The sequence below is a fragment of the Copadichromis virginalis genome, linkage group LG22 (assembly GCF_057382275.1).
Source record: "Copadichromis virginalis isolate Kocher_CV1m ecotype Utaka linkage group LG22, C_Virginalis_male_GT1.1, whole genome shotgun sequence".
Lineage (NCBI taxonomy): Eukaryota > Metazoa > Chordata > Actinopteri > Cichliformes > Cichlidae > Copadichromis > Copadichromis virginalis.
In genome coordinates, this window is record NC_140638.1 from 33597886 (window position 1) to 33611522 (window position 13637).

Genomic DNA, 13637 nt, shown 5'->3' on the forward strand with positions numbered 1-13637 from the left:
AGAAAGGGTAAGAGAAGAGCTTAGAGAAGGTCTTCAGTGCTATAACAGAGCTTTTCCATTTTTTGCTAATAGTAAATCAAAAGACAAGTTTAATCAATATGTTAAATGAAAATATCTTTTCTAATGTCTACATTTCATACATTTTATGTATCAGACACAGAAAGCATGTGATGAAGACACTGATTCTTTTTATTAGATTAGTATCATAGTGTGGTTTCCAGTACAAAGGCTCAGAGGAACTGCTTACAGATAGTTGCAGTTTTTTATACAGTAGCCCACATTTTAATGGACAGAGTCATGCAAAAGGGCAAATCCACAGCAAACAGAGAAAAACTCATAGGCACACACTTACTTTCAAATATGCAAAACATCTGCAGGTTACAAACAAAGCCGCTCGTCACACATTCACATTTCTACACATGGTAAAACATCAGAATCTGTAATGTCAGTGTGCAGAGAAGTGGGTGATATTATTGCTTCCAGTGGAATCGACTGTTTTTATAAAAGAAACAAAATGACAAAAAAGTGTTCAGAGTTAACTCTCAGCCAGGGTGTGTAAATACTTCTGGATTATATAGCAGATCAGCATTCCTTCTTTTTATTTCACAGTGTACTAACTGTATCTGTATTTTGCAGGAATGTCATGCTGAAGGCAGCATGTTCGCCGCTCCTCACACATAACTTAGCTCTTGAAAACGAAACACATCAGGTTTACTGCAGTGATCAGTCAAAATGCACAAGTCAGAACGTCCATAGAGGTCGTTTGGGGATGAGGTGATTGGATGTTGGTCAGTGGAGCTTTGGCTGTCTCACAGGAAAGCACTAGGGTTGGCTCGTGGGTCCTTCTGGTTCCTGTAGCAATATGTGAGCCACACTCCCAAGATCTGACACAAACACACAGCACTAAGTTAAAAGTTTCCTTATGTCAGTCAATACTATGTAATGAATTGTTTCAAACACACTACGTCATGAGAATTATTTTAAATCCACAATTATTTATGTAGAAATGTTGCCATGTTTTCTGGACAAACTCACTGAAGGAGGTCTGAGTCAAAGTTGGTCTGACAATCGAAATGCTGTCAGGCTTCCATCCATGTGACCTTATTCATTAATTATTAGCGTGAATGCTGATTACACAGTATTGTTAGCCTAATCTTTATTATTATATTTTATTATTATTTTATATTCTGTACATTTTTTGTACTCTACTTCAACACCGTTCTTCATCTTAGAAAAAACATTAACCAAGTCATTATTTTGTCATTTCAATTATTTTCTTATTTGTTCAAATGTTTTAAATACTTCCCGTCACTAATGTACAAACAGCTGTTTTCCCTTCCATGCTGAAAATGAATCCTCTGTCTTTGTTGGTCCAAACAAGGGAAACAGTGAAGCCCATATTAAACGTTTGCTATGTAATGATATCACCTGCGAAAAAGCCTCCTCCATGTTCCTCTTTTACAAACAAATCCTTCTGAATTCCCTTTTCTGTCTAATGACTCATTAGTAGTTAACAGAGCTGACTGTTTGTCAGCCTGGCTACAGTGAACAGAAACCTGGGGTTGTTCTTATTTCCTTTAATCACTGATTGAAGAAAATAAGCTTTATAGAGAGCTCTTTTAAAATAGAGCAACAAACTATTTCTCGAGGCTAAATGATGATCTTCTAAAGTAGCGACACGCCATTTCCTCTCCAGCTTACGAGTCATCTGCTTTAAGGTCTGGGTTTGAGAGTTTTACACTAACGAGTTGTACGCAGTGAGGTTGGGCGATACGTAAAAATCTTCCAACCGATAATCATCAGTCCAATAACCGACGATATCTTTGCGCAGGTGCAGAATTTCTGATGGGTGGAGCAATGCAATCATGCACGGACTGATTTGCACATTTAGAATTTATAAGTTTTGTTTGAGGGAATATTTTACCTTCTTTTCTTGTTTGTTTCAGTAGCTACTTTTGGATTTTTTTCAAATGTATTTATTTGAGATGCGCTAAATTACAAAGAACACTTAACTTTACGATGGAGATTTTTTTAATGTTCGCTGGAAGAGACATTTTGATTTTTAACGTAGTTTTTGTTTGAGCTTGCATTTATTGTTTGGGTGAGTGTGTGCGACGGATAAACACTGGAACAGCTTGTAAACACGGTTATAGTGGAAAAAGAAGCCACTTTCTCTTTGTTTCCCATTTAAATCAAATGTTTTTATTTTTTCTGAACATGGGCTTCTGCCTTGCTTTCTGTTATGAGTTTGAATAAATGAATCGCTACATTTGGGCGCACTCTGAGGTCGGTGCATTTGCTCACAGCTGGAAGACGGTGCCGTCAAAACAGCCCAATTATTTTTCCATTGGCTGCTTCTCTTAGCTTCAGTCAACATTATTAGCAAACTTACTCGTGGGCAAATAAATGAATAAATCGCTCTTGTAAAAACGATTGGTGAAAGGCTCAGCCTACGTCGATAGTCGATATATTCGTCCAGTCGCCCAACCTTAAAGATAGGAATCACCATACAGAAAAATATGACTATTGTGGAAAAGATTCAATCACAGAAAATGAAATATGAAGCTGAAAGAAAATGACAGACTGAAACACTTAGTAAAATGTAACTAAAACAGGATCTTATTGATATACTAGAGAAAGTCCAGAAGTGGAAGCCCAAATGACATTTTCTACAACAGACTAACTTTTAATATAATTTGAGTTTCTGGTTTGTATTCCATACAAGTTGGTGGTGGTACCATGGGGCACATGTAGGCAGCCTGCTGTAGGCACTGTTACCGGTCTGAAATATCAGCACGCTCTCATACCAACATACCGACGCCATGTGACAAATCGGCGGTATGTTACGCGTTGGGAGGTATGAGAGCCGTTTGGAATGAATCTATACATATAAATGTGTTTTATGTTCTGATCATGAATCACTTTGGAAAACACCATCTGATAGGGCCAACGTTATGGTTAAGGTAATGGTTAAGGTAATGGTTAAGGTTAGGGTTAAGGTAATGGTTAAGGTTAGGGTTGGAATGGACGGCCGGAGCTTCTGCTCTGAGCGTGTGTTATTGCCACGACCGGCATTCTATTGGATTCAATTGAGATTCCGAAGCGTCTCATAAGGACGCGGAATGGTACCTTTCATCTTGGGACGTGACAAATCGTCGGTATGTTACTGAAACACAGGGCATGTCTGGGCTGTAATGGCTCACCTCAGTGAAGCTGAAAAAGAGGCCAATTCCTCCTACAAATCGGAGAATATCTCCAGCATGTTCCTTAATCTGGTCTGCACAAGGCGAACAGAAGCTGTTGGGGAAACAAGCCTGCAAGAGACACAGCACATGTTTAAAAATCGCACCAATGCTTCTGACAGTAGAGTCATTATTTCAAATTAACTTTACTGCTGTTACTTTTCAAACAAGACCAAGGGAGCTCACTCTCAACCAGTGATGGGAATAACGGCGTTACAAGTAACGGCGTTGCTAACGGCGTTACTTTTTTCAGTAATGAGTAATCTAACTAATTACTATTCCTATCATTACAACGCCGTTACCGTTACTAACAAGAAAATGTGGTGCGCTCGCGTTACCATTTTTCAACAAACAGATGATTGAAGCTGTGTTCAGGTTACCGCTTGCACGGAAGTAGCTGTAAGTAATCTGGGCGCTACAGCTTTAAGCAGCTACGCGCTCCCGTGGACGGTACAACACCTGGAGCTAATGGGGCAAAACAATCGCATTATCCACAACTGTTCCTTGGCTCTTGGACAACTTTGATAATTCTTTTCACTCCTCTGTCTGAAACCTTGCAAGGAGCAAGGTTGTGGTCGTTGTCAGTTTATCATAAAACGATGTTCTTTCCACTTCTGGATTATGGTCCCAATGGTGCTCACTGGGATCTTCAGTAATATTCCTCTGAGCCGCCAGTGCCAGCAACATTTTTGCAACAATAAAGTTCCAAGGGTCTTGTGAGAGCTCACTGGTTTTACCCATCATGTTTTTTGAGACCCCTTTAAATCGACCATCAGCTGGGCCTGAACCCTATTTGCACCTCCCTTTCTTCATTTTTTCAACAAAGTTTTTTATTATCACACATAATGTAATCACACAATTTATGTGTCTATGGTTTGATTTCATTGCATGTGTGAAGTGGGTGGGTTGTTATCAACACATGGTGAGAATTTCTTTCAACCTAAACTTTAGAAATATATTTACTTGAAAATTTGTGGTGTGTTCAATTTTATTGTACATTAAAAAAACAGAACCATCATCAGCCTCTTCGCACATACTGAGATATGTGACATGTAACGGGGAACAGGAAACACTTGGAAAAGACTGGATCCAAACTCACAGCATCACACATGCTGTTAGGGTCGACATGTTTGAAGCCACAGCAGTTGAGGCTCTTCTCCACATCTCTCTGGGTGCTCTCAGAGTTGTTCCAGCCCACCTCCAGCAGGTGATCCTTGAGCACAGTGTTAGAAGGAACATGAAGCATTACATCTGTCATCATCTGTCAGTATTTTCACATTAAGAGGTTCTGCTTAAATGACTTAATGAGCACATAGTCTGTGCAGCCTGACAAGCTTAGAGTTTTAATCACAGAAGCCACACTGGTTCACTTTTATATTTAAGCTTTTATTTTTTTTATTTATCAGTAATAATCCTTATAGTATCTCCACTTATATTAAAATGTAGTGGCCAAAAAATGTCATGCTGAAACAAAACTTCCAGAGAAAAAAGATACGACCTTCATTTAAGCTGTGCGTTAGCTACTTTTGGAGAGGCAGGTTTTAGGTAAAATCTACTTTCACTTTTTATGTGTTATTTACTGATAATATCTATAAAATATGATTCCCATTGAAGTAATATTATTAGTGTTTACTGACCACAATTTACACTTATTTAAATTTCTTTTATAAAATATAATTTGATTTCTTCCTCCTATTACACACACTTTCTTTCTTTTTTGGACGCGTTCCCATTCAAACGAATAGGCGAAAATTCTGTAGGTTTTTTAGGAATTTTGCAAAAACTGTGCAACAAATTGCTACCAAACGTCACAGCACTCTATTCCCAAACAAGCTGCACAAAACGATATATCATATGTGGGGTTTTCACAAAGCTGCAAGGAGAGTTTTGTCTCAAACTATCAGGTGGAAGAACGAGACGGTACTGTCTGACACTGCTGCCTGCTTGTTCAAGGCCTCCACCTTCCCTGCATCCACCTGTATGGATGTTTGCTCAACAGCTCTGATGAAACTTTTTAAAATGTGAGTTGTCTAAGTGTACTGGATATAAAGTCAAGTAATAACAAATTAATGTGCAACAGAGAGCAAGCTGCATAGTTATCATTTGTGCTGCTCGGCACTCTGTGGAGAAACCAAAGCTCGTACCTGTTGCTCTCTGTTGACAGCCAGACAAGCGCTGGAAACAGAAAACTGTACAATAAATACCATGAACAGGATGATCATGTACTGAGCTTCACTGTCAAAGAACAACAACAGTGGACACATTGCAGACATTGGACATGCATAATACTGCTGATAGTCAGTGTTACTGAAGCACTACATAAGCAGTTGGAAGAGCTCATTTATAGAAACATATCTGCTAATAGTAAGAAAATAGAGTCTGTGTGCAAGGTTGTCTGTGAAATACAGTCCAGCTCGGTATCTTCTTCCACATAAATACATTAATATGTAATGAATTTTCCAAAACAGTAATGTTAAGACAGCATACTGTAGGAGATAAACAACAGTGTGCTGGTCAGAAACAGGACAAAGATGCTCGGCACCAACAAAGACAGCTCTAAACATTTTAACTGTAAATGTTCTTTTCTTTTATTCTGGGAAGTTCTGGTCACTTAGCAACTAATTAAACATCTGAATCTAAATATTACAGAATTATTTTTAGATTTTTTAAATTAGCACAAATTCAATGATACCACAAAACAACGACCACAGAAGACAAACCAACAATATTATTATACACAGTTTCTATTTTGTCGTTGTTTCTTTATGCACCCCACCAACATGCCCCCGACCAGGTTCTGCTGGAGGTCTCCTGTCACCAAGAGCTTGGTTAAACGGGATTGTTTGATTGTTGGGGTCCTCCCTTTATTGTAGGTCTTTAAAAGGGCTGGGCCATATTATACCGTTCACAGTAATACCGGTATAATGTTAGGCAACGATAGGAAAATGAAATATCGCGATAGAATGGGAGTAAAACGCGCATGCGCAGTGCCTTTGTTTTCATACGCACATGGCCGATTGTTGAGTGAAACAGATGAACCAGAATTGGTTTGTAAAAATGGTGCAACTTCAGTGATGTGGAACTGGTTTGGTGTTTGTCCGTCAGATACACAACAAAGCACATTTTTTTTGCAGAACATGCAAGCGGCCGTTGTTATTGTCGTATTTGTCGGACTAAGATGCTCTTAAATCTGGGAGTAATCTGGGTCCTAAACTCCGTATGCTTCAGGTCAAACAACACTGCAGCATCACTTAGAGTTAAAAACTGTCTAAATTCTTTCATCTTTAATAAAACGATCAGCATTGCTGCTTTACCAGGTGTAACTATGAAGTTTAACTTCCAGGCATCCATGAAAACAAAAGTTATTACATTTAACGGAGTTAGACGTTAGCAGGAAGCTAGCGGAAGTTAGCTCGCTAGTTTCGCTAGTTACCTAAGCATGATATAGCATGTTCTGACTGAGAGATTTCTGAAAAAATTCAAACGTACAGCTCTGCTATCACTTCCAACATAAATGAAGACAGGAAACTAAACAGCAGTGACGTTTGTAGGGTTACTGAAGTTGGGCTAGCTGGTATATAATGATGTGCTACGTGATCGCTAGCGACACAGCTATGTTAGCATAACATAAACAGTGAAGCTGGAGGACGAACACTAACACTTTTCCACTTATAAAAGTTAACGTGAAGGTTCTTCATGGTTAGAGACAAATGCAATCGCATGGCAGGATGCTGTAAACGGACCAAACTTCAGTCAGGAGAACAACTGAGATAATCCATCCACAATACGAGGTTAGTCATTAATAGACTGCAACAACATGGGAATAGAGCCGCTGCCAGAGAATTCAACATTAATGAATCAATGGTACAGAAGTGGAGGAAGCAAGAAGAATGAGTTTAATAAAGTTTGATTTATCTGACTGCTTTGTTTCGCTTAATGTGCCTTATAATCCCGTGCACCTTATGGTCCGAAAAATGCGTCCTGCACACTGCAGTTTAATGTTGCAAAGCACCTCTTTTTAACTTCAGTGGATATTATACATGGTTATGCTCAGGATATGTCAGCCCATTTTTACTGGAAATGCCTTTTGGTTAAACTTTCAGCAAGGAATTTGCATTTGCACTGTTACATTTTTATAAAGCTTTAATGTACATAAAAACCAGCTTCTTGTTTAAGTGAAAATAAATGGAAGGTTGTCTTTTTGCGCTAGTAATGTTGTGGAGTTGTATTTTGTCTCGCATCAATTATATCGTCGGTTATATCGTTATCACAAATTTTCAAATATATATCGTGATAAATATTTTTGGCCATATCGCCCTGCTCTAGTCTTTACCTTACATTATCTTCAAGCATCTTGAGATGACTGTTGCCGTGAACTGGCACTACTGGAACTATATATGTAGAAAAAGGATTGAATTTGTATTACTGAATGACATTTTATATAAGTTGTGAATGAAAGTACAGAAAGAACAGTCATAGGATGAGTTTGTGAAGGATACAAAGAAGAGCAGGACTTGGTGATGCTTCATTGCCCCAATGAGGCCAGCCAGAGCCACAAAGAAGAGAAAGACACCCACACCAATGATGCCTCCCACCACCTGGAAACTGGAGACCAGACCAAACCACTTTCCCCATGCTGCGATGCCAATCATCAGGAGACTGACCATCTGCAGGACAGACATACTGGCTGAGTGTGGAAATGACACTTTGTGCAAAAAGTTAAACATCATTTTTTATTCTATCAGCTGGCCAGGGCTGTTCTGTAAGGAGTTTGCATGTTCTCCCCATGTCTACATGGTTTCTTTACATGCTTCCTCCCACAGTCCAAAAACATGCAGTTACACAGGTTTGGTTAATTGCTGATTCTAAATTGCCCATAGATGTGAATGTGAGGTTGAATGGTGTTAGCTCTGCTACAGACTGGCAATCTGCAGACTGGGTGCACCCTGCACTATGGCAGCTGTGATAGGTCTTATTTGGATAAGTGGATTGAATATAGCTACTTCCACATCTGCTAAATTGAACATGTGAAATCAACTGCAGCAGGCAGCTTAAAAAACAAAAATCAGCCATATAAGTATCCACACTATCACACGTGGGTTAATTATTGAAATTCTGCTTTAGGTTATAAGAGAACTTTATTGTATTGTCCAGCATGTGCTGTCTGCATTGACTTTGACCACAAACAATCTGAGTGGCTCATGAACCAGCAGCCAAGGAATCTTTGTCTGAAGTGGTGACACACGGTGTCAGCAGTGTAGCATAAATCAAGTTCAGAATAGTTTAAATGTGCGTCTTCCTTCATCACATGCACATGGTAACTAATTTTAAAAAGTAAAAATATTCAGTCAGTAGCATAGAACGATTTATGTGGATGAGGAAAAATATCAATCCTTGATGTGATTGTGTGAGCAAATCCAGTAGCATTGTTATGTTTTAGGGACATTTTGCTGGGATGACTTGACTTGTCATCGTACAAGAAGTTAGGGGGCTAGAATCAGCATATTATTATAAAATTATAAAACTGATTTTTCTCTGATAGAGTGATTGGAACAGATACTTCTTTGTCACAAAAAACATTCACAAATTTTGCGCTGCTGGATGGCTTTAAGCACTAGTTGTGGGAATGGATACATGTTGCTTCTTTATTACTTTAAAAAAAGAGTGATAATAAGAGCATTTTCGTCTTCTTTTTTAAATGTGAGCTGAACTGCATGTGCATATCTTATCCTCTCGACTTTTACATGATAAGCAACAATTTTGTACTACACTTACATAAAGAGAGATTAAACAAGAAGCAAAGGCCAACATGTCAGACTGATACGATGATATAATACGAAAGTTGCAGTGTCAGATACGGCAGATTACCTCACTGTGAAATCATTAGTACCTCCTGCACCCTTACAGAACCAAGGGTGCTATGGAGCGCCTTCTTTAAAGGACTGCAAGGCTCCAGGTCCAGTGTGTAGCTAAGCGTCAGATACACACCTTAATCCAAAGCAGACATGATAAGAGCTATCAAAGCCTGCAGGAAAGGCTTCCACAGTAAGGGCGACCTCTAAAGTGACAACCCCCCGCCCCAAAAAACAAGCGCACAGTTAGAGGTGGAAACTGTAGATCCTCCCATTTTAAAAAGAAAATCGGGCGCTTTTCTAAACTCCTCGTCTCTTATTCGGTTCATCCGATGGATGGAGCGGCCACCTGATCCTACCTACCACAGTGAATAATTGATTAGAGCAGCGTCTGACCTCATCAGTGGATTTTGTAAAAGTGGACGTGTCCTACACTCCATTTACACACTCTGAGGGTGATAAAATGCTATCTGTATTGATGAACACGGCACTTTAATTATCCATATGGTAAGCTGTGATGTGGATACTCACAACATAGAGGATGTTGAGCGCACACAGGGAGTGCTTGGAGCAGGTAAATCCAGCGCAGCCCATGTTCACCAGCAAATAAACACAATAAATCCTTGAAACTGATGTTTACATAAATATCTCGACACAAGAAATAAAACCCGGACAAAGACCCACTGAGCTACTTATTCCGCTAGTCCGCAGCAATAGATGATCGGTCCAACCTGCGAGGAAAAAAAGAGGCTTACAACCAACACCTGAGTGCAGAGGAAGTCACATATCGACCCTTCAAAATAAAGTCACATAAACACCGACCGTGAGATAGATAGACGTCGGTATTTTGAGGGAAATTGGGATGCAGCCTACAATCTAACTTCTTCTTCACCACAGCGGATCATCTACCTTCATCTGAAAATGTCCCCAGCATCCTCCTCCGTCACACCAACCCTCTGCATCTTCTCCTTCACTACATCCACCAATCATCTCTGTGGTTCTCCTCTTTGCCTCCTGCCTTCAGTGTTACACCATGACATATATTTGCACACATATTTGTGTCCTTTTGTATTATATTTATACCTGTATCTCTATATGTATCTATACCTATATTTATCTTAATATTTATCTATCTATGCCTCTGTTTCAACACGTTTGTTGTATGCATGCTCTGGTATTAATAAAGTCTCTTTGATTCTCTGATTCTGATTTTCTTCAGTGCACATTCATCAGGTCCTTAAAGTACTCCTTCCATCTTCTCAACACAGTCTTCACTTCACAGTTGGTACAGTTCAATCTGTCTTAACCTGCTGCATCCTTTACAACTCGAGCTCTCTCCCTAACCAATGGGGAGCCAAATCCTTATCTCTTTTCTCAGTGTCCAGCCTCACCTACAAAACACTGTAAACCTTTGATGGACGCCTGAAGTGTCTTCATCTGGGGTATAAACATCATGTAACAACGTCTCTAGTTACAATCAGTTGTGTGTTAATCGTATAATAAGGATGCACGTGGTCTGTTAATTCCAGGCTGAAATGCCATGCTTTTATTATGAAGGATTAAAATTCCAGTTTGCGTGTAGTCTTATGGTTTTTTTTTTTAAACTTGACTCCTAGTCCACATGTGACTCAGTAAGGGACGGGGGGCAGGATATCCGATCCACCGATTGGCTAAAGAGAAGTCCTGCAATTTCCTCTCAAAATATTCCAGAAAGATTGTTGTCAGGAGCCATTTAGCTTCATAATTCACCAACGACGCTTCGCTTGAAAACAGCACAAGCGTTGCTGGGTCACACTGAGCCGTCAAATGCACGCACGCCAAACACACACAGCGTTCCGGCAGGACAACAACGGGAGAAAGTGAAAATACATACGAGTAATGCCAGTAACAAGATCATCTGCTGACCGGCGAGCAGCAGCTGACAAACTGTCCTATTAGATATTATAAGACTAAAGTCAGATCTCATCACCTCAGAATGTAACACTCGCAGACACATGATACGTGGTTCTAGTCGTTCCGCACTTCTTCTGCGCAGGTGGCCCGAGCAGCCACTCAGCGATCATAAACTTATATGACCATCAGATGGCGCTGCAGGACCAGTCAAACTCAAACGACTCGCTGAAAACCTCACCGGGCAAGTACATCGTGATAGCGCCGGTGTCGTGCCAAAAAGTGATCGTCTGCTCGGATTTAAACTGCTATACATAACTTGTTGGTCTATAATATGTGAAACATATGTCAAATGTGTCCCTCGTGAATGAAAAAGTCATCGTGAGCCACAAACAACATCCCTGTAACAGCGTAGAAGCCGTCGGTTTTGGGGAGTGACTTTTATATGTCCTCTATTTATGCAGTTAAAAAAGCTTGATGACATTAAAAATGTGTTTTTTAGAGTAATCTGGCCAAGAAGACAGCAAATATTGCAAGAAATCTAACAATAGTTCTGTAAACATGTTTTAAGTGGACAAAAAGGATGGATTTGGTTGTAATGTAAGTACAATAAGGCAGAGTTGTAAAGATAGTTGAAAAAGATGTAATTTTAACATTTTATATGTAACCCCTTTGTAAAGCCTGTTGACCAAAGTCTATTTGGGGTTCAGTATCTGAGGCAGTCAGCGATTAAACCACAGATTAGCAGATGACTATGCCTGCACTACCTCCTGAGCCACCCCGTGGGTACACAGTGGGTGTAAAGGGACAGACACAGTCAACAATAATACTCAAATATACTGTGGCATTTAAACAATGCCTAGTTTGTACTAAGGGCCACCCACACCATTACACCACCAACACAAGCGTGAACCATTGATTAAAGGGAGGATGTATCCTCTACTTTCATATTGTTTAATGCCAAATTCTGACCCAACCATCCAAATAGTGCAGCAGAACCAGCAACATTGTTCTACTGTCTATTTCTCTTAGTTTTTCTTTTCCCCCACCTTTCAAATGTTGGCCTTTAAGCCCAGAAATCCTTTTGTTTCCCTCTTTGTTTTATGTTTTTAAGATAAAATCATCCTTAAGAAGCATGATATTAAATAAATTCTTACAGAATGGTGGTGACAAGTGAAAATGTCTCTGTTAAATCCACTCTTAAAGGATTGCAGTTACAATGTGTAGAGGGAAAGCAGTATACACGCAGGACGGAGTGCATTGCCAAAAACCAAAGACAGTTATGCTCACTTGCTACTAAATGTCCTGAAATATGTCATATGTACAGAGGTCATGATAACATTCCTAAACACTCCTTTGGGTGGCGCTCTCACTTGATGTTGGCTTTTTCTGGTATCACTTGCTGTTTCTGTTACAACACAGAGTGGTGTTATTAGCTGTGTCCAGGGGCTGCATCCTTCTTCTTTTTTTAAAACTTTAACAAAAGAACAAAGTACAAGAGCGGTAGCTACCTTAGCAGAACAAAGATGACATAAAACATATACTGTAGAAAATCGTTTCAGAACTTGAGAACAGAAGAAGGAAATCTAGATGTGTCAGGGAGGCAAGAAAGAAAATTAAAAAAGCAACCACAATTTATTTTCTTCTTCTTCTTCCTTTTGTTTTAAGCAGTTTTGAATATTTTATTGAGAGAATAACAATAATGTTCTAACTGCTTTATGATTAGAGGAAAGTCTGATAATGTCATAAGTGATAGTTATGGAATTCCATCATGAAAGTAAGGAAGTGCGGTTTTCTGTTCAGAACATTTGTGAATATGACATTTGGCCCATAAAAGAATTCAATTAATTACAAATATAGAAGAGTTTATGTTGTTATCCTGATGTAGGATAAGACATCTTTCCAAAAAACCCTGAAAATCCCCTTTGATAGTGTCTCTTACATAAAAAGAGACATTTTGCCAAAAATGTCAAGAGTGGGAGCCCACTCTACCTACTCACACTAGGCATAGCTGTCCAGTGCTGAAGCAAGTTAGTTCTAGGGTTAAAGAACCCTAATTTATTGTACCGCAAATGTTTCCCTCTGGCTTCTGTATGAGCTTCCGTTTAGTTAGCACACTGAGATTGGTTTTCTGCCATTGCACATGTGCTCCAAATCCAAACTACTCATTGCTGGAAAACTTGTGTCTTGCCTGACAAAGTGGAATAGACCAAAATATCCTCTAAAGCCAGACATCACATCGTGATCCAAGGAACATCAGGAACAAATGAGAAACAAAGTAATTGAGATCGCTCAGTCTGGAAAAGGTTAGAAGGCCATTATCCACAAATAGTGAAAACAAGGAACAGTGGTGAACATTCCCAGGAGTAACCGGCTGACCAAAATTACCCCAAGAGTGCAGCGACGACTCATCAAAGACCCCAGAACAACATCCAGAACTGCAGGCCTCATCTGCCTCAGTTAAGGTCAGTGTTCATGACGCGGTCGGAAGTTGAACCCACGACAAAGGCATGATTCTTACACACACACACACACACACACACACACACACACACACACACACACACACACACACACACACACACACGATTTAAAAGGATACAGTTAAATAGGTTATTTGGTTGTTAATTCTGTTTACAATCACTCTTTGGGT

General features: G+C 39.6%; 1 protein-coding gene across 2 annotated transcripts; it reads right to left on the reverse strand.

Annotated features, from left to right (window-relative positions):
• Nucleotides 1–168: 168 nt before the first annotated feature.
• Nucleotides 169–11125, reverse strand: tspan13b (tetraspanin 13b). 2 transcript variants are annotated; one of them, XM_085446012.1, is made up of 7 exons: nucleotides 11064–11125; nucleotides 9626–9825; nucleotides 7742–7909; nucleotides 5387–5467; nucleotides 4342–4455; nucleotides 3204–3314; nucleotides 169–884 (listed from the first exon to the last, which is right to left on the reverse strand). In XM_085446012.1, exons 2-7 carry the CDS (start codon nucleotides 9686–9688, stop codon nucleotides 810–812), a joined length of 612 nt encoding a protein of 203 aa, XP_085302138.1. In that variant the 5' UTR covers nucleotides 9689–9825; nucleotides 11064–11125; the 3' UTR covers nucleotides 169–809. The 2 variants fall into 2 exon arrangements, with proteins under 2 accessions (XP_085302138.1, XP_085302139.1); XM_085446013.1 differs by lacking the exon at nucleotides 11064–11125 and adding an exon at nucleotides 10968–10991.
• Between the last annotated feature and the right edge of the window lie 2512 nt (nucleotides 11126–13637).